Source organism: Plectropomus leopardus, chromosome 11 (assembly GCF_026936395.1).
Source record: "Plectropomus leopardus strain MGB_pleo_1.0 chromosome 11, ASM2693639v1, whole genome shotgun sequence".
Taxonomy (NCBI): domain Eukaryota; kingdom Metazoa; phylum Chordata; class Actinopteri; order Perciformes; family Serranidae; genus Plectropomus; species Plectropomus leopardus.
The window spans coordinates 31948861-31971671 of NC_142186.1; the positions used below are offsets into that span (position 1 = coordinate 31948861).

Below are 22811 nucleotides of genomic sequence, written 5' to 3' on the forward strand. Positions count from 1 at the left end.
GGTGTGCTGTGCACAAGTTTAAAAGGTAGAAATATGCTGGTGTTTTGTGGACATGGGAAGCAGGCTGATGGGTGCATAAATAAGGCATGTTGGAACATCTGGTCTTTGTTGTGCGTTCAGCTTTTTAATGTCTTCAAAGAGCAACTCTGACGCATCGCTGACTACCACTCCTTGCTCCTGCTTCATTTTAGCATGGAATAATAAACCATCTTTGGGGAATTTAGTCCCTCAGTCGCTCTCTCTTCATTTGGATATGCCGTTGCAGCTCCCCCCTCTCCACTCCTCCACCCCATTTAAGACAACTTTCTTTTTTACTCAGTTGATTTTAAATTTTTATACCTTAGGGAACGCTGGTGTATGTCACTGCAGTCGCCGGCTGTGTTGCTGCTAGCGCAATTAAAATTCACGCACACTTTCCCCGTCCCCATTCCCCGGCATGCTTTTTCTTTGGACGGAGATGGAAAAGTTGTAAATTTCTGATTATATGCAGAATAGATTTACTCTGGAAGGTCCCTCTCAACACAATTAAGCACCCAGCACCCATAAATTAAACACGTATAGGACTTCGTATCTGAATGATATTCCTGTTGACCATGAGAGTTGTGTTCGGCTTGTACTTTCATTATGAGTGTCGTCTCACACTGTGTTCTCCTGCTCAACTTAAATCAACCAGCGGCGTGACACATTAGGAAATGTTCCTACCAGCCCGACACAGAAAAAGTTGCTCTGTCGCGGGCGCCAAAGAGACGGCGACACTCTCACAGTGTGTCATGTTGCTATTTTAAGGGAACTAATTCACTTTGGCACACGATAATTGAAAGATGACGGCAGACTGTATTCCCTGAGAAAATGATAATTCACAAGTGCGTTCAATAGGAGGAAGTGTTGAGGAACAAAAGGCATTTTTATGAGTTCAGTGCAGTGGTGGCGTGGGATCTGAATGCTGTGAAAATAACACGCAGAGGTCAGTCCTGTTTTACTATTAGTCTCATGAGTGATGCACGACTACACATATGAATTCTGTTGTTTCTTGTTTTGAGGGTCCAGTGTGTAGAATTTAGGGTAATATATTGGCAGAAAATGAAATATAATCAAATAAGTCTGTTTTCTTCAGTACATAATCACCTGAAAATAAGAACCATGTTTTTATTAACCTTGTGTCACCATAAGGAGCTGGGTCCACCGTGTTGTTTCTACAGTTGCCCAGAACGGACAAACCAAACATGGCTCTAGATAAGACTACTTGCACTGTCGCAGCGGCCACCAGTTCAGCCCCTCTGCTATGAGTATTGTCGTACAAACATTGATTTGAAATGTATGAATGTTTTATTCAGTGTTTACAATCCCATCCCAGCTCATCAAATATCAGCCCTGGGTCAGTGGACTTTCACATCTACACGGGACATGTTCGGTATCCCTCTGCGTGTGTTGTTGACATTCAGGGACAGTGTGTCAATTTACGCCTGTTAAAATCTTCATATATTTTCAAAACACACTTCCGTTTTCTCGAGAAATGTACAGTTTCTGCTTGATAGACGCATACAGTCTTCAAAACAGACTTACAAAGTCGGTAAAACACCTTGTATTTAAGTTTATTTCCTTGTGCAACACAAGCACAGGTTTCAGTCTAGAAAACACATCATGGCTTGGCTTAAAATTCATTCAGAAAACAAACAGTGGGCTCCCAAGTGAAAGTCCGAGGTTTTTGGACCCAACTACCTCACCTACCACCTACTGTAAAGGGCCTTTTCAGCAACATATATCAGTGTTATTATTTATTCTTCTTCTTATTATTATTATTGTTATTCTTCTTATTATTATTATTATTGTTATTATTATTATTATTATTATTATTATTATTATTATTATTATTATTCCTAAAATGTATTATCATTACCAGTGGCATTTGAAACTTACGCAGCCCATAGGCATATCATACACCCAAAAAAAGTTGATGCAAAAATCATTGACCAAGCGTCAGTATTTTACAAGTTGGGAATAAGAACAAATAAAACACTGAATGAACACGAAGGAAATTCTAACCAGGAAAAGTTTCAGCTGGTTGCAATCTGCAATCATTACCACAACACACCACTAAATCTCCCCTAAATCTTACACATGGTTCCTTCCATATGAGGACACTGAAACAGAGATCAAAATCCTTTTTGCAGGTTAATTAAACAAACTGATGATTTGGTACAAATGTGCTGACTTTGATGTTCAAAACTGTTTTATGCTTAAAAATGTTTAAAGTATATGTGAAATCAACAATCCAAACTTTGTAAATCCAAACCAAAGCCCCTTTCAGACATGGATTTTGTAACATTGCTGTAATCTGTCTGCAGCTCTTTCAAAGACTGCTCTGTTTGTATCGCAAAAGTAGAAGAAAGCTGATCTTAAGGATTCACTACTACTTTATATTTGCAATGTAGGGAGAACAAACATTTTTGGAGCCATCCTTCAAACCTCAAGCCTTCCTCAGACAGCTGTGTGTCAGTCTGTATTTATTTATTTTATATGGCCGACCCCACCCACCAACGCAGCTGCAGGCCCTCAGTTATTAGGTGATTCAATTAGACCACAGAATCTACAATATCAGTCAAGTCATCATGAAAGTACAACTACAATATGTTTCTTCATTCTGTGACGTAAACAATCAAATTACGTGTAAACTACATTACAGGCTGTCGTACAGTACGTTTAGACCCATATAGAAACATGAAACAACAGAGACGAGATGTCACAATCCCAACAACTGAGGCTGTAAACAAACACTTTCAACATCTCAGGTCATTTCTATCCCCTAAAAGGTCCTAAAAAATATGATTTTCTTAAAACGAGAAAAAAATAAATAAAAATCTCCTGACACATTCCAATATATCAACCTGCTTCCAGCATCAGCTTGTTTCAAGATTGATGTAGAAATGAGGTTCACAGGTTCCAGGATTATAAATTAATAAGAATAAAACTTGAAAAAAATATTAATACTTCATATGCAAAAATGTTGTTGTTGTTGGGTTTTTTTTTTGTTTTGCTTTTGTTGCCCTCTTTTGTTGGACATGGACCTCTTGGCAGTTTATGACTTTCAGCTGTGCATAAATACTGTGGGAAACACACCACGATCAAAGTCACAAAAAACAGATTAAAGATTTATTTTGCGGTTTTGTTTTGTGTGTGTGTGTGTGTGTGTGTGTGTGTGTGTGTGTGTGTGTGGGTGGGTGTGTGTGGGTGGGTGTGTGTGTGTGGGTGTGTGTATTAGATTATTTTATTTCAGATGAGAACTGGAAAATACAGGCTCATGGTCCGTTTTTTTCTGTTCACTCAAAATGGACAGAAATAACTTTATAAATAAGTTTTTCCAGATTAATTGGAACAGTGAGTGAACCAAGGATACATGAACTCAGTAATTTACGTTGCCTCAGTGCTTCAATCTCACCACCCACCCTCAGCAGCAGCCCAGTGCCTGGATGCTCATGGGGGACAGAAAGACAGTGGTTTTTCTGGAACCTGATATACGACCTGGACTGTGACCATGGCTGAACATTGGCTCCTGTCGTGGTCCGGAGTATTTATGCCACTAGTGTTATTAAAACAATCTCATGTTGTGATTTGTTCCGACTGATTCTCACGTGAACTCTCAACACTGATGTTTCTATACTTTTGCAGTGCTGCAGTATCCTCACTTGCCACGTGGAGCACTACTGCTCACACATCTGTAGCAAACTGCAGCTGACAAACCAAAATCTCAAACTAACCCTCATTAGTGCTCACCCAGCTCACTCCAGCTGCCTTTTGCCCTCTCAATATTTCCATTAAGTCTCTTTGCTTCACACTATGTGACAATATCACATATTTTTCAATAGTTGCTCAATGCAGCCCTTTGAAGTTGAAATTGATAACATGAAAATAACATGAGACAAAACATCCGTCGATAAAAATCATGTCCCTCCTCTTCCTTCCAGCAGCATTTGTTAAAATCTACTGCGCTCAAGTGAAAACAGCCATTTAGAGCTGAGGAGTTTCTGATGCAGCTGACATTCATCTTAATCAAGGCTTGTGAACTGTAGTCAAACTGAACTAACTGATCAAATATGAATCATGATTCTGTCACTGCGTTGCCTATTTCAAACTTCAAATGTATTCAGGAACATATTTTTGTGTACTGTTGAGCTGTAAAATAAGAGAGTTTGACACAGTCATCGTTGTTAAGTTTTTGTTCGGCTATTTCCAACATGGCAGCCGGATCACAAACATTCTCATTTTAAAGATAAACAGTACACTAAAATATGTCTCTGAAAATATGAAGTCTTGTAGAGTAAAACCAATCATATTTTGATCCACTGAGAAAGTGGTGATACGGAGTTGGAGTGAGAACGTTTTGGTCTCATCTGTTTTTGTGTGCACATCCCTCCGAGATTCCAGATGAAAAACATTGGTAACTACAAAAACAATTTAAGGTGGTTTGTACAATGCTCGGTGCACAGCATGAGTTTGTGAAGGTGGACTGTATCTGAATCAGAGAGAGTCTTTTTTTTGTTACATACTGTTTCACACACGTTCATCCAACAATGAGTGGAGCTGCAATTCAGAGTCGAAGGTAGCTGCTCATTTATGTTAACTGTTAGGAAAAGGTACGATACCAGAGGATTTAACTTCTTTTCCCCTGAAATCAACCATTAATTAGCAATAAACAATTTCTCCTCACTATCTAATTGGCATCATATTTGTCAAGATACAGTTAAAGAGACTGCTTAATTAATTAAACATGAAATAGCACCTTCCCTGAGTGTTTGAGAATACAGATGTAACCCTGGATTTTTTTTTTCTCCTCCACACACACCGACACCTCCACCCCACCCTGTAAAAAAATCCAGCACCAGATTTGATAAGATTTGTTCTCTTTATCACTTTAATTAGCACCTCCCTCCTGTCCCCTTTGCAAATGAGGGGTAGGTGGGGGGGTTCGGGATTTGATGACTTAAAATGCACACAGCTAACGAGTTATTCATACCCTGCACAGCTGTTAAGGCAATTTAACTGCTTCTTCTCCGTTCTCCCTTTTTTCTCTTGATGCTTACTTGTCGAGGAGGGAAAGGTGGCAAGAGGCCTCGCTACGGCTCCATTATCTGGGTAGAGAAGCTCCCTGATTCAAAAAACGGCCACAATTTCTATCATTCACCTGTAACGGGAAAAGATTTATAACTATTCACATCTCAAACTTGCATCTTTCCTGGAACTTAGGACCATTTTTTTATGCTACTCTGTCCCCGGCTGTGAAGAAGTAGGTGTTACATAGGCAAGAAAGGTGTGAAAAAAAGCCCACACCTGACTGCTTTAAAGCTGTTTCTGTTCAGAGCCATGAGCACATTTCTATGCACGCTGTATACTTGCGCGCTCCACCATTGCCCATCTGTCGCTGTGCAATTATGATCAGAGGAAAGAAGTGCCTGAATGAAATATCCACACCTCAGCTCCCATGCAGATTGCCGACCAGGACGTGTCAACTTCTCCTGGATCAGCATCCCCATGATTGAAAGATCACAACTCACATCTACAAACACTGACACAGATGCGAGCACGCTTTACTTAAATCCACTGAATTAAGTTCAATACGGTTCAAATATTGCAAAGGTTCTACACGGTTTAAGGACATTTAGGATTTTCAAAGACAAAGACTGAATTGGATTTTTCTCCTTCTTGTTTGGGATTTTATTGGAGAAGCCTCGGTGTGCAAACCCCCGAGGACGGGTTTGTGAAAAGTGCCATATTTTGTGAAAGCGCACACCTTAAATCCACCAGTTCATCTGCCGAGGTGCTTTCAGCTCTCTGCTTTTAAAAGCAAAACTGAATATATTATACACAATTCAGACTGATAAGTGGCGAGGCACTTTGACGCGCCAGCGGCCTGAAAATCTGTGAGGCAACTTTCACTGTTGAGTCTGTTTTGGTCAATGCATAAGTGGAACCATTGTGACAAGTGGCGCCTGCTGAGTGGTGTTGTTCATCGATGAGTTATTGCTTTAAAATGGAAGTGGTAAGACAGGTTTGGAAAAGGAAAATGGGTTCAATTAGTACTTCAAATAACAAGAGGCCACTTCAACTAAATTCCTAGAAAATGCACAACAGGCCGCAGACTCGATAAATAGAGTTGATTTTCACTGTAATTTTTGTCTCTCCACTCACTGCAGGTTGTGAAAGTCACTTATGTATAGTTTCCTTACCATGAGACAAAGGCTACAAAACAAACATTAAAAGGATGCTTTGTGTCAAAACAATGTGGGTAGTATGTGTAGATAAACTGTGGTAAACTTCCCTCCATCTAACCAGTGCCTAGATATCCTCCTCCCGGCAAAACACCGCCGCATACCACGAATTGAATCAAAACATGTCATCCAGATGAGTTTCACTGTCTCTCAGGGCTTGAATTGCAGGCCGTACTTGTGCATTTTTGTACGGTTTACCACTCATGCTGCCAACGCTGACACAAAGACTATAAAAGCAGATCAATATAAGTATATATATATATATAATAGTTATATATATATATATATATATATATAATATAAGTTCTCATCTAAATTGAAGCACATCGGCGCTTTGTCAGTGCACATCTACATATTAAACTCCAGGTATCCTCCTGCGTCTGCTGTTGACGTTTCTGGATGCATCAACCAACACTGGGACCTCAACAAAAACACACCGAAGCCAACGCCAAGATATCAACAAAACAACATGGTTAGAATTAAGATACAAAGGCATGGGTGTAAAAAAAACATAATGGTTTGACTCTACATTCAAATGGGAAACAAACACCAGGCTCACAGGTGAAAGTCCGTGGTTAATTGGACTCATCCACCTCCCTCCCTTCGGCACTACACGGACCTTCCAGCTCATTATATTATGTCATTAGTGACTTTTCAACCTGATGCCATCCAGCAGCACATCATACAACTGACGTCACCCGCCTGCTTACAACACTGCCGTGCTAGGTGCCATCTGGCCAACCAATGGCCAATCATGACACCCAAAAGGTTCTGTCCAGCTACGTTACATGCAAAAGATGGGTTTTGATGTCAGTATCTTAAACTGAAATTGCTTGTAAAGAGGTCGTATTTCATGACTTTGGAAAAAGAACTAGTAGATATATATCAGGATTAGGTTACTATACTGTCTATTTCTTGCCTAAAATGTTTTAGAAAACACATTTTAGTGCCGTTTTTAGCCATAATAGCAAGAGTTTGTGAACAGGAAGTTAGCGCCATACTGCTTTCTGCACAGTGAAAACAGAGGCCAAAAGAAAACAAACAGATCAAACAGTAATACTAAGCAGATCCTGTTGCCGCGTTGCATATTTCTTGCCTTAACTGTTTTCAGAAACAAGTCTTAGCTTACTGCGTTTACTGCTATGGTACAGCGCAGTGCATTCTGGTAGCTGTAGGTTTTCTCCCTCTTGAGGAAAAGTGTCCTATTTCTCAATTTTCTACTATGTAACCACCAATTTCAAAAGTATTTTTGTCTCTCTACTGCAAGGATAGTGTAGTTTTAAGCGAGGACTGGTGAAATGCTACTTTAAATATGCAATCTGCAATCCCCAAAATGTCATAAATTCCTTGCTTTGTAAAATCCATTGCAACATTCTTCTTTCAGTGCAAATTTACATTAAAAAAGACAAATATTGATTTCATGGATTCAAACTCACAGTCGAGTAAATGGACCGGAGGCTCTGGCACAAACTTTGAAGACAACACAATTCTTTGGACGCTCAGCAGATCCATCTGTCCGTTTCACAACATTATGCTTGAGATGCTTGAATTGTAAAGAGGTGGAAGGTCTGAGGGCTGTGGAGCTTCGGCTGCATTGTTGTGTCTGCCGAAAAAAAACTTCAAACTAAAGCTGTTATGTCTGAGACAAAATCAAAGGGCAGACGGTGATGTCAAACATGAGTACAAGACCTTGAGTGTAAAACAAGCTGAAGGGCCCAACTTTTCAGCTCGGAGGTGATATCTGCAATTCTGAGTTTCGGGATTCACCTGACTGAAAATACTGGGTTTACTGAAAATTAGTATGTACTAATAATCAGGATAAGACAAGGACTTTTTTCAGAAATCAGCATCCATATTCATGTGAGCATGATGTTACAGAATTAATGTGATCAGAAGGACGGTTTCAATCTCCCCTGAGCTGGTTCATGTTTAATCTCGTCTCCTCAAAACCAGAAGGCAAAGAGCACGAGAGGAACTCAGTGATTAATGTTATTAATTTCCACACCTCTAACCTTCTGTTTCCGCTTCTTCACATTCAGAGGTTGAGATGTTTTTTTTTTTAATGTTTGCTTTTTACCGAGCAGCTCAGCAGAGGAGAGACAGAGAAGTTTCCGATTTACTTCGGGGTGATCCCGCAGAGATTGCTATCATTAGAATAACTTTATTAGGCTTTCTGCTGCATTTCCTGTTTGATTTACTGCGCAGTCCCAAGGGCTCATGGGTAGGCACTTAGGACTCCCCTGCACGAGCCAGACCTGCCGATGTGCTGCAGCAACCTGAGTGTAACGTCCCTATTAATCTGGAGCTAAACGTAGCAGAAACATCACGAAGGTGCTGCCCAATAAATCTCTTTCAGGCCTTTAAATGCAGCATGTGCACTCACTGGTGTCAGTGTTTGCACTGACAGAAAGATAAAAACCATTTAGGATCCTGCATGGGATTATTGGGGTTATTCTCTCGAAATGCCTTTTGTAGCTTACAGTAATGTGTTTGATCAGGGCGGTGCAAAGGGTTTTAAAAATACTGAGGTCTTAATGCTTTAAACTTATCCTCATTAAACGGCTTATATGATGCAGTGTTGTGTTGTAACCCTTGACACATATGACTTACAAAACAGGGACCATTGAAACTACAAAAATAGTAATAATAAAAAAATAATTCACACCTGGCTAAGATTTAACTTCCTGACCAACCACTGCTTCACTTCTTCTGTCAGTTTGAGGGTTTTTTTTAGCAGATTTGTATTCCTCATGGCACAAAACAGACAAGAATCTAAAATCACAGAGTAATTCATGCACAAAGTTTGTGTCAGCCTCGATCCAGAGATCAATCAGCAATGAAAACTCAAAAGAATTGTCTTTTTGGGAAACAATCAGTCAAGTTCAGACAGGAAATAATAATTAATAACATCCAATGCCAACATTTTCTTCATGACCAGCAGCAAATTTCATACACTTTTGCACTGTAGCACTGAAATGTTCTGCAATGGCCATTAACATTGAGCATCAGTGCCCTCAAGGTCTACCGTTTAGTCTTTAAGCTTTCCTGCTTTACTAAAAATACCAAAATCCTCTGACATGACCGGGTCAGTAACAGGGTAGGCATAAAGGCCACGGGACATATTCACAGGGAGCTGCTAAGGTGAAAGGTGAAAAACTGTGAAAAGCTGTTAGGAATACGGACAAGGAATTTAAAGAGGCTGCAGAGTTTTTTTTTAAGGAGAGGAGAAAAAATTCTACCAATGCTGAATGACAGTGAGTTAATAAAACACTACAGATTAGATTGTACAGGGATAATGTTTGTGGTCAATCTCATTAGAGATGCTCTCACATCTCCCACCCAAAGATATAACGCCAGAAATAAAGTTCATCACAACACTAAGATATTTGACAACTGGAAAAATGTAGCAATGTAGCAGTGTAATCATACAAACAGCGCTTTCACAGTCTAATATTTTGACGTAGGTTCATTTCATTTCCAGCAGGTGTCCACACCTTACAGGCTCACAAAAAGGTGTATCTGTGACAACCAATCACATCAGTTAAAAGACTGCATCCTACCTTGCAACAGGGTCAACCATACCTCCTGACTGAGATAAAAGTTAATGTCCTTTTTCTTGCTAAGAGTTATTCAGAGAAACTTCCTTTATCACAGTAATGCACAATAATATCGGCACATCATCAGTATCCACATAAACTGGCTTTAAAATCAAAAATTGGAATCGGCAAATATGCTGATTTCTGTCAATATCACAAACTGTCCAAATCAAGCAAGTTCTCACCAGAGATGACGCAGGATTCACATACTGTACAAGCGTGGCATACAAATAACCAGTGGTGTACTAATACTTTCTCAGGATGCTTCAGCATTTTTTAGGAGTATCTGCACTTTTTCTCCACTACATACATATCCTGAATAAAATACATACTTTTACTTTTACCTTTCTCCTTAGCATCTTGGTCACTAACTACAAAATAGGAAAGGAAAGAAGAAAGAGACCATATTTTTCTTCAGCTGTAATGTAAGCTCCATTTTTTAAGTGTATGTTGTGAAGAGGTAAACTTCATAATTCTCAAAATTCTGACCTCTTTTCTTTATTACCAGCATTTTGTTGAACTTTTATTTTCAATACCTAAGTACATTTACTCATAATCACAAATTACATTTGATACTTAAGTAGAGTTAATATCAGATACTTTAAGATTTTTACTCAAGTAATTATCTCCCTGCAGGAAAAAATAACAGCTTGACTTGTTAAACTGGTTGACCAGCTTTGAAGCCCAGTTTAAGGTATGTTTTTGTGTAATTTTTGATGGTTTAGCCGGTCATACCGGCTTGTGGTGCTCACTACAGCTGGTTTATCCATTGAAGTTTCTGTAAAACTGAAACCAAATCAATGTGTTTGAGTCTGGAGAAATAACAGTGTCATAAGAGGGAAGTGTGAAAAGCAAAGGACATAAATCAGTTAAGCATTCATTCATATTTTATGCATGAAGATAAATGTGCACAGCTTGATAGGCTGTAAAACAATCAAAGACCAGCAAGAACTGGGTCAGGAGGACCATCTAAGACCAACTTCGACCAGCTAAAACCAGTTTAAAGCAGCTAAAACCAGCTACCAGCACCAGTAACCTGTCCAGTATCAGACTGCAACCGTGTCCTTATTGTGGCACAGCGGCCAGCTATGTTTCTGTCCATGATAAAACACACAGTCCACTTCAGTTTGACAAACATCAAAGTGTGCACTGACTCACCAGTCTGCAGATCTGCTTTTTTTTGGAGAAAATATCCATCCGTCGATGTTTCCTGGTTAGCAGTCCAACTGTTAGCATAGCCACGTAAGTCTTTGGTTCCGGTCCGTTTTAACACTTTTCTGTCCCGTTAGTTGACGTATTTTTGTTAATACTGGAAAAAACTAACTTCGCAATAAATTCCTGAAGCGCCCTTTTTGTTTTGGAAATCCCAAATCCTCCCGTTTCGAGTTGTCTTTGCGTGCCGCCGCCATGATAACTCTGACGTTGACTTACGTTAATGAGCTGTGACGTAGTGACGTTAACTGGTGCGCACATTTTCAGCGTCGAATCTCGTGTGTACGTAACATACGTAACTGACGGCAATTGTGGCGTATTTACCGTGGATGTATTATGGCGAAATCGGCATTTACGTTAAAAGCATTGATGTATTATAGTGAAATAAAAAGGCAAAGAAGAGCAGTTTTTTACCTCAATGTTGTAGGATACAAGCTCGAAGTGCGCATGCGCAACACGCTTGCGTTCACAGTGAACGGGAACTCAAACCTTTCCCCAGATTATTTTCATAAAGGAGATTGGGAACAGTTGCAACAATTTTTGCATTTCTCTCAGGTTATTTGCACCATGCCAACTATTTTTTAAATAATATATTAAACTTACATCTGTAGAGTTTAAACATAATTATACATGACATATTGTTCAGAAAATATTATTTGAATAGATTAAATCAGATGTTGCATCTCGACCCAACTCAGGGGACGGTTGCAATATGTTAAAAATACATTGAAATTGATAACTAACTTTTGCTTTTTGTCTCAAGCACAGCGGGCAGAAAACATGCATTGTTGTACAATAAAATTATATTTTGTTATTTTTACAATATTGTATTGTTTATTTGTTTAGTCATATTTATGAAATAACAGTTACTGAGTTTTATTAGTGTGGAACCCCTTTGTTAGTGATCATCTTCAATCTTCAAAAAGAAGAAATTACTACTTTTATATGATTTAAGGCCTCTGCATGGTCACAGAAAATGAGGAGTAAAATAAAAGAGAGCGCAAATCACCTGCAAATTGTGCTTTAAAAGTTTGGTTTCCACTCAGATGTTTAGATTATTTTTACATTCAGCAAAAAAGAAAATAAATAAATAAATAAAGGAAATGAACAGCTGTGGATCCTATAAATGATCACATGTTCATCTAAAATTATGAGGGTTTTTTTTTCTCTGTTAAAAAGTTTTCATCTCTATCATACACTGGGACAAATGTTCCCCACAAGGACAAAAGTTCCTCTGCACCGCAGCTCTTGTTTGTGTCGTGTCCACTTCTCACATTATCCTCATGATTCTATAAATTCTTTAACTAATTGTTGTGTATTAGGCCGATGAGTGCTCACGCTGGCTTAAGCACCACATGTGATGGATTATATAACAGAGGACTGTGAGCCAAGTCGTGAGCCGCTCCTCTGCTGCTTTACCCAACAGTCAGACACTTGACAGTCTGGCAGAGCGACGAGTTTCAGACCACCTCTTTCAGACTTGTTAAGTGATGTACAACACAGGCTGGAAAAAACACACACACACACATAATATGATGCTCACTTGAAATCTGGATTCATAAAGCCCAACTCGTGTTTTCTCCAGTATTCCCTCAAGTCATCTGTGAAGTGTTAATGTGCTCTGTTGATTGACATCTTCATGAGCACTCTGGGGGTTTGTGTTCAGCGGAGCATGTATACGTTCTGTAAATGTGTCCATCCTGCAGATGTGCATCCCGGCAATAGAAAAAAAAAGCACATTATCGGAATAACTTACACCTATTAGAAGTGATAAAAGTTTGATGCAAGTATTTCATCAGAGCTGTTTTGTTTTAGATTGTCACTTCAGTAATGTGTCTGCTGAGGGTTTTTACCGGTGTTGGGATGCTGCTAAGTACATTTACTGAAGTACTCCACTTTTTAAAGTAACTGTACTTTACTGGATTTGAATATTTTAATGCTGCTTTTACTCCCTTGCCACCATCGCAATGATTTTGAATAAATGTCAGCGTGCATGTGTATGTGTGCGTACGTGTGTGTGTGTATGTGCACTATTTATATTTAAGCAGTTATATTTTTCTGATAATCCTTCTGCTCAGTGATGCATGTTTTAAAGCACTTTGGTGCAACATGATTTGTTTATAAAGCGCTCTATAAATACATTTGACCTTGACCTCATACCTGTACTTCACTACAATGTAAATATTGGAAATGTGGTACTTTTTATTTGCACTTTACTTTTACTCTATTACTGCATTTATTTGACAGATTTTGTTACTTTACAGATCAAGATTTTAAAAACAAAGTCAAGTCAAGTTTTATTAAAGATTATGTATTATACATTAATCAAATTATGCAAGAATATTTTGAGCACTGAGCACCTTATTTACTGCATTCTGGTGAAATTTAATGCACAACATTTTGGGTTTTTTTCTGCATTGATTTGTGGTGTAAATGTCTTTAAATGTGTCAACATAAGTTCTGCTGCTTGGATGATTTTACTTGAGGAGACAAATGTGCATGTTTTAAATATTCTGGGTGACGCGTCCTCTGCCTCCCCCTAAAATCTGCAGCTATGCTTTAAGTACATCCTGCTCATAACACTTACATGCCTTTGCTTTTGTGACTTAATGAATGCTTGAATTTACTTGTAATGAAGTATTTCTATATTGCAGTGTTGCTGAATACAGCCTCCATACATTTTTTAAAATTGTAATGATATAAATTAGTATTTAACTTTAAATGTTAGTTATTAATAGATGATTGAAGTGCACATGGTATGATTATTTCAGCTCATACTCGAGTGCCTGCTCTAACCTCTAAATATGTTCAACATATCTGTGAATCTCACTGAAGCTTTTTTTGGCCTCAGTGACTCCACCCAACCCTCAGCAGGCCACATGCGCCAACTGGAACTTTAATGTGGAAACTGTTTATTTGCTATGACATTAAAAAATTCTACAAATATCACAAACAGATTTTGTATCTACTTGGGTTTTTATTTTTTTTTCCTTTCCCAAAAAGTGGCACACCGCAGCATGATGTGGCATCATCTAGTATGAATGCTTTCTGGGAAACTTATCTTGTGTAGCCTGCTAATTTTTAAAAATAAGCAACAGCATGAGGAGCCCGGGGTAACAGAGTCGGTGATTCATCAGTCACCATTCTTGTCGTAATTATGATTTCTATTTTGACATCTGGGGAAAGTCTTTGAAGTGCGTTTGATGCCGTGGAGAGCCGGCGAACAGCCTGACGGAGACGGGAGTTTAGAAACTGTTGCCAGTCTTCTCTGAGCAATCACCCATGATACCCACCCGTGGCGAAACTCCAGCGTTTAGCACAAAACTGGAGCTTTCTGGTGACGAGACTGCGGTTTTGATTCTTTTCAGTTCGTTATCAAGTTACAGCTGAATGTGGACAGCGTTTTTTATTATCCCAAACCTTATAGGATGTTTTAAAATCCCATTTCCCATTTGTTTACAAATAAATTTCCATGATCATAAAATAAAACAACCACTGATACTCCTTATTGGTTATTTTCCATTACTACATAGTTTTTTTATTTCAAATATTATAAAAAAAAATAATGATTTTAGAACAAGATTACAGCTGAATATTTAAGTATATGTTAGGGGCTGCTTGTTTTTATGAGAGGAGAAGAGGTGGTGCGACACTGGGGAGGCATGTTAAATACATTTTTAAGGAAACGGGAAGGACCGATGTGTTTTATCTTGGCCTCAGGGGACGGGCATACGACTTCAGTTGTCTGTATTTCGTATTGATGTTACTACCAATGTTTTTTAAGGATAAAAAGTTCTGGCATTTTTTTTTCTTTTAAAATTTTCTTTTTTCTTCAAAAAAAAAAACATGCATAACAAACCTGTGGGCATGTTTTCTTTAAAAAATTTTTTTGGCAATTTTCTTTTTTTTAAAATACAAAATGACAATTGTTTTTTCTTAAAAAAATGCCATTTCCACAGAAAAAAAACTTTTTTTCTTTAAATTTGTTTTGGATTTTTTTTTCTTACAAACATTTTGTGATTTTTTTTCATTTTAAATTTTGGCTTTTTTTTGTTTTTCTTAAAAAATATTTAGTGATTTTTAAAGAAAATATGGTTTACAAACCTACATATATTCTTTAAAAATCACAAAAAATTACACCATTTTATCACAGGCAGAAACTGTAAAAACAGAAACAATGATTAGATTTTCACATTTCCAACGGCCCTTTAACACGTCATGGATCTTTTTCAAGACTTCCTCGAAAACTTTTTGGGCATATTAAGTTTTCCAAAACCTTTCAAGTCCTGGAAATTCCATGACTTTTCCAAGTTTTTCATGACAGTACTAATCCTGCTCGGAAATACTTGTGACCACCCCCAAAATCAAGCTTCACTGTTATTGGAAAGTATTAGCCATCTGTGTGGAAAAACCTTTCCTAAGTCTGAGGCAAATATGACTAATCCTTATGAAAGCAGCGATAATGAAGAGGAGCATTACGCTGGAGTTCCTGTTGTTTGTTGTTGCCGTCACCCCTGTTTGTCAGCGAGTAAGTCACTTGTAAAGTCAAAATCAGGAAATAATAAGGCTTAATGGTGCCTCTTTACTTTCTTTCTTTTTTTTTTTTTTTAACCTGACACGTCTCGTCCCCCGGAGAGCATCTCACACTTCTTTAACATGATTTACTTTCCCTCTGAACACACACAGCGTTACACTCTGGCTTTTTTATTCATGAAAAAAAAAGAAAAAAAAAAGAGCAGAACATCAAGGGAACGCCGGCCCAGACTGGCTGGCACATATCGCAGGGTGTTAACAGGTGAGGGTAATTTCCTAAAGGTGCAGACACCTGGCCTCACCTGGGGTTCACGGCGAGGTCAGGACACCTGTGCTGTTTTCTATCTTTACTCCCTGCAGAGGGCTCTGCTATTACAGGTGTTCACACCTAACATTTATTTATTTCAGATTTCACAGGTGCTTCAGATACACTCAGCAGTAAGAAGTGAAGATCCCGGGTACAGTCGAGAGGAAGAGGCACGACAGATTTCTTTTTGTACGGTGAGCTCTTGCACAAACTTCAAATATATTTACAATAATAAACAATCAATGATTCATAAGATGTGATATTTACAGTTATTACAAATAATGTGTTCAGTGACTGCAGCTGAAGGAGTCTGGAAGTTGATTAAAACAATTCACATTGTTTCGTCTTTTGTTTGCAGAGAGGGAGAGAAAAAAAAAAATCCCACTCTGGTGTCAAAAGAGTCTGGTCAAGTTAATGCCAAGAAATCTGTGGTACAATACAAACAGTTTAATTGTGTAATTAACAATCAATAACCACTTCTAGTTAGAACATTTCTGCAGAAAGGAACCGAGAAACACTTATAAAACAGTCAGTTGTAACAAAATAACTGGTGTTCTCATTGAAATAAACTCATAAAAAAGAAACACTTTTATACAGAATATTTATACAGGAATAGCTTTTTGAATTGGATTGTTAACCAAAGGAAGACACATCGCAGACATCGATTTTCACACAGATTGCATATGTTTTTCTCTCTAAGGTGTTCTATAGGTTAGTCATTTTACCTAAGCTTATTTGCATGATAGTAAAAATTGCATACAACATTAATTGTGAAGCTTGTAGCATGAGTTGCTCGACATACAGCACTTTTTATAGGCAACCTTTAAAGCACATTTCTCCATTTAAAACGTTTAAGACACTTTTTGTTTTTACTGCCCATCGAAACCACATTTATAAATAGAAAAAAGATCGGTGGAGATTTTAAAAAAGCTCTACGCAACATAAACTTTTAAAAAAAAGTAATTACATCAGAAACACTGCATGAACTGCAAATAAATAATGTCGGACAACATAAACATGGTGTAATTCACATTTCTAACTGTGTGGCAATTCAGAGAGTTACAGTGACAAAGGTTTTGCAAAATAATCTAACATCGGCAGTGCCGTATAGTACAAGGCATTTGTTGGCATAGTTTCTTTAAGACTGTATTTTTTTTTTTTTACAGTTACAATATAATGTCTATATATATATATTTATATTTCCTCCCTAACAAATAATATGTAAAGACTGAGCTATTCTCGGAGATTCACCTGGGCTGGGTGATCGCGCTCCAGAGTTTGGAGTGATCCATAATCACATTATGCGCTTTTTAAAAGAATAACTAATCTGCCAGCAGGCTCCAGACTTGATACCTCATAATTAAGGCCTTGTCAACCACTTGGTCCTTGATTTCAATTGCTATTTAAAAAAAAAAAAAAATCCAGTTAAACATCACATACGTAAACACCTATCAAAGTCCTAGCAAACTCCAGGGGGACTTTTTTTTTCTTTTTAAATATAATCAGTAGCTCAAAAAAGATAAAGTAAGTCAGTGTAAAACAACAGACATAGAGTGCAGTCAGCAAATATCCACGGCAACATACTTAGAATAATTTTTTGTGCAGATTATTTAAATGATGCATCAGTCTTTACAGTGAATAATACAAGTTTTACAAAATCCAAAAAGTAGTCTGAAATGGGCTTTTCCAGTGTGTGAACACTTCACATAGCCTGTCAGTCTGATATATATAAACACTCCTCATATAGTCCAGACGCTGATTAAAAACACGACTCTTCTGTGTTTGCAGTGCGGTGGTTCTGTGACGGCCGGAGCGTTTACATTTAGCACACTCATCAGTCTGCGTGTGTGCACAAGAAAACTCTCGGGGGAAGAGTCCTACTCCTTGGCCTCGTGCTCTGACTCCGACTGGGCCTCGGCGCCTCGGGCCAGCTGCTCCTCGATCTTGATGGAGAAGATGGTGCTGTTGGTCTGCGTGCTCTCGTCCAGCTCCTTCAGCAGCTCCCCGCTCTCCCTGAAGTCCGTCAGCTCCTCCTCGAAGGCCGGGCTGCTGCTGCTGCTGCTGCTGCTGGTGTTGGTGTTGGTGGTGGCGGCGGTGCTGCCGCTGCTGTTGTTGTTGTTGCTGGGCTCCTTGGGCGCCTTGGCGGGGTGATTGATGTAGAAGCGCTGGTTCTGGAAGAACTTGATGATGGTGAGCTTGGGCAGGTCCAGCTGGGCCGACAGGGTGTGGATGGCCTCCTCGTCCGGGTACAGGCCCACGTCCTGGATGAAGCTCTGCAGGATGCCCAGAGCCTCCAGGGAGATCTTCCCCCCGCAGGTGCGGGACTTGATGCTCCCTCCGCGGCTGCTCTCGTCCTCCGTCTCAGCTGGAGAGGCGGTGGAAGGCTGGCGAGGCGGCAACCGGGGCCCGGTGGTGGGCTGCAGTTGCTGCAAGGGCTGCTGGGACAAAAGGGGTTGGGAGGGGTGCTGGAGGGACAGGGAGGGCTGCTGTGACTGGGGTGGCTGAGCCTGCAGTGGGAAAAAAAGGGGAAGAGAAAGGAGACGAGGATGTTATCAGTGAACACTTATCGGCGCCTTAATAAGGCCTTTCATTAAAATCAATTGAGTTGTGAGGAAAAATGGGCCCGCTGTGTATAGAACAGGCACTTGGTTGAAGGAATTTTCCATGTAATATCTCAGTGAATGTAATCAGTTCTGCAGATATGATTTTTTTTTTTCTTTTTTGGAAGTGGGAGATTGTGTCTCTCATTGTGGGGGTAGAGGCAACACACACTCACACACACACACACACACACACACACACACACACACACACACACACACACACACACACACACACACACACACACATGAACCCAGAAGCCACACTCAGCCCTGCACACAGTGGGAAACTGGCCTCTCTATTATAGCCTCTGCTGCTTATCAGGCTCTATTGCCAGGCAGTGATAAACAAGCTCCCTGTGCACAATTCACGTTGCGATGGTCTGGCTGATTTGCCGCAGTGTGAGAATGCTATCGATGGCTTTCACTCTGCCGTCAGAATCCCGTTAGTGTAAACACATGACACATTACTCGTAAAATGTCTCATTGTGTGGTTGGAGAGGGAGTGAGTGGGCAACTCGTGGTCCCTATTGACCCCGCAAAATGGGTGCTCTTTTATTTTCATTTCTGAGTCAGACACTGTAGAATAGGTGTTTCATAATGAAGTTTGCAAAACAGCACTTTGCAGGGACTCTGTTTGCCAGCTGCATAAATGCACCCAAAGATGTGATTTTACTGTACCAATATACTGAGCCATGATAGTTCTTGTTGAGCGAATGGGAGCTAATTTGGCTAATGTATCGTGTTAGTGGAGGACCGAAATATTTAAACAGCAGTCTCGTATGGACGGTTTAAAAACTGCGCCATTAAATCAGAAATAATCCTGTTTTATCAATCTGCAACCATTTCTGTTTGCATGCACAAAATTCCCTCATTCCTTATCTGCTGCTCAAACTGATTTGTAAAAGAAATCCTATTACCTTATTTATATCCGGTAAATGGCAGCCTCTGTGAAACACCGGCCATGTCTCCAAGTAACCAAATAACTAATCAACCACTCAGCTGTGGCGCAGACTTTTAATAGAAGTATTATTGTACTTCATTAAGATATTTCGACCGTTAACTGAGCCCGGGTGTTATTTTCTATTCATCTGCCAGATGTCTCCTATAAAGCAGCTCTGTTAAATAAGTTCAGGCTAATGATATCTTTGAAAACAGCTTTCGCTGAAAAGTAAGAACTTTTAATTGTTGCTGTGTTTCTAATTAACGAGAGTTCATAAAAAAAAAAATCCAAAGTGTTGTTTATTAAGAATTCCTGAAAGATTAGTTAAGATGAAACGTACGGCTGGAAATTATATTCTGCACTTATTTGTTTCTGATACAGAAATACAGAAAAAAGTGAGAAAATATGCATGAATGCAGAGGCAGCGTTTTAACAGGAGAGTGTGTTCGTGTCTCACCTGCAGCCCGTGCACATGAGTTAAGGTCACATTTAACATTTTCATTATCAGTTCATCTGCTGATTATTTTCTCAGCTGGTCTATTAATTATTTACTTGAGGGATACTCAACTTGCTCTGCCTCAGGGGCCACTTCTGCAAAATTAAAAGGAGGCCAGCGTCCAGTTAATAAACAAACATTAATAATATTTATCAGTGTGTATAATACATAAATTGCCTGTTTTCAACCTTTAGACGTTTTCTGTCCTCGTTTTTGCCACGAGGCAAATGGAGCCGCAGCAGGTCAGGTGTACGCAGGGGCGTTTATGCACTCTGGCACCTTATTTACATTATATTAAAAAAAATACTAATATGAAGGAATTCATTTTCATTGTGACCAGTGGTGAATAAGTAATCAGACCATCTACTAAAGTAACACTAACAATTGAACAGTGTAGAAATACTCTGTTACTCTGTTAAAGTCCTGCTTTCAAAAAGTAAAAGAACAAAAGTATCAACATCAAAATATTCTTGAAGTATCAACATTTTCCTGCAGAATAGCAACATTTCACAGTGATATACATTATATCCCAATAATATATATTATATCACCGGATTATAATTATTGATGTGTTAATATGTCCATTACTTGATTGCTGCAGCTAATTTTAACTACTACTTTATATTCTGCTGGGTACCTTAATCTTAATAATGTATCTTAATTTAACAGTTGATTTAAATTTTGCATTAACAACATAAATCTGCAGAGTAACCTAAGCTGTCAAAAAGTTAAAAATGTCCAACAAAACCAACATCCTAAAACATTCAGGACACTGTCACACAAGACAAAAGCCATTGTTGCATTTGTCTCTGAAAAACAGACTCCAGTGATTAATTGGTTGTCAAAATAATTGTCAGCTTACTTTCTGCTGATCGATTAATCAGTTAATTGACTAATCGTTTTACTTTTAACATGAATAACATAGCGGGGGTCTGTGGTTACAGTACAAAATCAGTAGTAAAACCTGGTGTGTGTGCCCATGCATGAATGCTTTCCAATTGTTATTCTAAAAATGTGAATATCATAATATATAATGAATATGTTTATTTCTTTCTCCATATTTATTGTACTTGTTTGCATGTGCATGTTTACATCAGTTTTTATTATAAAGCCTGTCAACACTGTTGTTGGTGAATTCTGTTACACACACACACACACACACACACACACACACACACACACACACACACACACACACACACACACACACACTATGAGCCCGTTATAAGTCGTGACTCGTGTCGTCATGCTCACCTGTAGCTGGTCAGTGGAGATGTGCATCAGGTGCGTCGGCCGCTCGTTGTGGTGCTGCTGCTGCCCGGCGCTGCTCTCCTGCTCGTAGATGGCGTCGCGCTCCACCTGAGAGAGGCTCAGGAAGCGGCGGATCATGGAGAGGTTCTCCCACAGCGTCCGGTTTTCCGGAGACGGGTCCTCCTTCCAGCGCAGCAGCTCACAGAGCCAACCCTGACGGAGGAATAAGAGGGAGACACAGGAAGACAGAGAGCAGGTCAGTGAAGCACGGGTCAAAAGTTATTATAGTCTGATTTTTGACTGTTGCCTCTAAAAGTGTTTAAACAATTTTAGGCCCAAGAGTATGAGAACCATTTCACACAGTTTTACAGAAGTTTTATTTAATATGCTTCCTCTGGTGTTGAAATAGATATGAGTCATAGAAACACTTGAACACCCAAATGTTCTTAGGAAAGCGTCAAAGCACCAAGAATAAAAAGATCCAATTTAACTCCATTATAAATGTAAAAGTAAATAATATTAAAAAAAAAAAAAGTTTTGCAAAAACACTTTTGTTACCAAATCACTAAAAAAAAAGCACCTCTTTGTTTCAGAGCAGCTGCACCTGCAGTTAGTGTGTGTCTCTGCCTCAGCTCAGCTGAAGACGAAGACGTGAATTTGCCAAGGTCAAGCAACACAGCAGGAAGGAACAATTTAACGTGACGAGAAACACACACAGACACAGACACAGACACACACACACACACACACTTGCATATTGAGTAGCACCCTTGGGAGGAAGCGAGTGACTCCCATGTTTGAAACACTCCAGCAGAGGGCCATGAAAGACAGAGCTGAGGAACCCAACGGGACAATTGCAATCAGGACGGCTTTATTTGATCAATACAATGGGTGAACAATGAGCGTGACCTTGATGAGCCAAAGATTCAATAGAAGAGTGACACGTTTCTGAAAGTGCAGGACGAAAAGTGGCATCAACTCATTGTAATTCTCATGTAGCTTCATGTCTTAATTTTGTGGAGTAAAAGCTGCTGAACTGCAAAGAATTTCACGTGAAGAGTGCAGCTTAACAGATATCAGCTCACAGCAGTGGTGCAAGGTAACAAAGTAAGAATACCTCTTAGCAGTACTGAAGTATTTTCGGAGTATCTTAACTTTCACTTTTACGCCACTAGATTTCTCCTGAGCATTTTAGTTACTGTAAAATAGGGAAGGAAAGGAAGAAGGGATGGAGTGATGAATGAGGGAAGAAGGACAAGTTTGGTTTGTTCTTTAACTCTTTAAGTTGTGAAAAAGACAATTTCTAAGGTGGTGTACATGTTACGGAAAAAATAAACTGACCACCTGCTTATTTATTAACAGCAATTACTTGTGCTTTTACTTCCAATACTTAAGTAATATCCTAATATTCTAATAGGAGACTTTAACTTCTCATAAGATCGTTTTCTGGTAAGATGTATTTACTTTTACTTAAGTATGGCTTTTACTTTTACTTAAGTACTGCTGGTCCCCAGGCATTTTATGAAATTCAGAAAGACATTATTAACCCTTTAAAACTTTGGCAAAATGGCTTGAATTCTTTTAAAAGCGTAGCATAATTGTCAGTGAAG

The 22811-nt window shown here is 39.1% G+C and overlaps 1 protein-coding gene and 1 long non-coding RNA gene across 12 annotated transcripts in view; both read right to left on the reverse strand.

Moving 5' to 3' along the window:
• LOC148188314 (uncharacterized) overlaps positions 1 to 11290 on the reverse strand; it is a 112497-nt gene extending 101207 nt beyond the window's left edge. Inside the window, exon 1 of the long non-coding RNA XR_015778082.1 lies at positions 11018 to 11290. This is a non-coding gene — a long non-coding RNA (uncharacterized LOC148188314). The remainder of the gene's footprint in view (positions 1 to 11017) is intronic.
• Positions 11291 to 15398: 4108 nt separating this feature from the next.
• satb1b (SATB homeobox 1b) overlaps positions 15399 to 22811 on the reverse strand; it is a 76139-nt gene continuing 68726 nt past the window's right edge. For all 11 annotated transcript variants that reach the window (XM_088084635.1, XM_042489903.2, XM_042489905.2 and 8 more), the window contains 2 exons: positions 21205 to 21414; positions 15399 to 18418 (listed from right to left, as the gene is read on the reverse strand). In XM_088084635.1, coding sequence (XP_087940761.1) covers positions 17789 to 18418; positions 21205 to 21414 — 840 coding nt within the window. In that variant the 3' untranslated portion in view covers positions 15399 to 17788. The remainder of the gene's footprint in view (positions 18419 to 21204; positions 21415 to 22811) is intronic.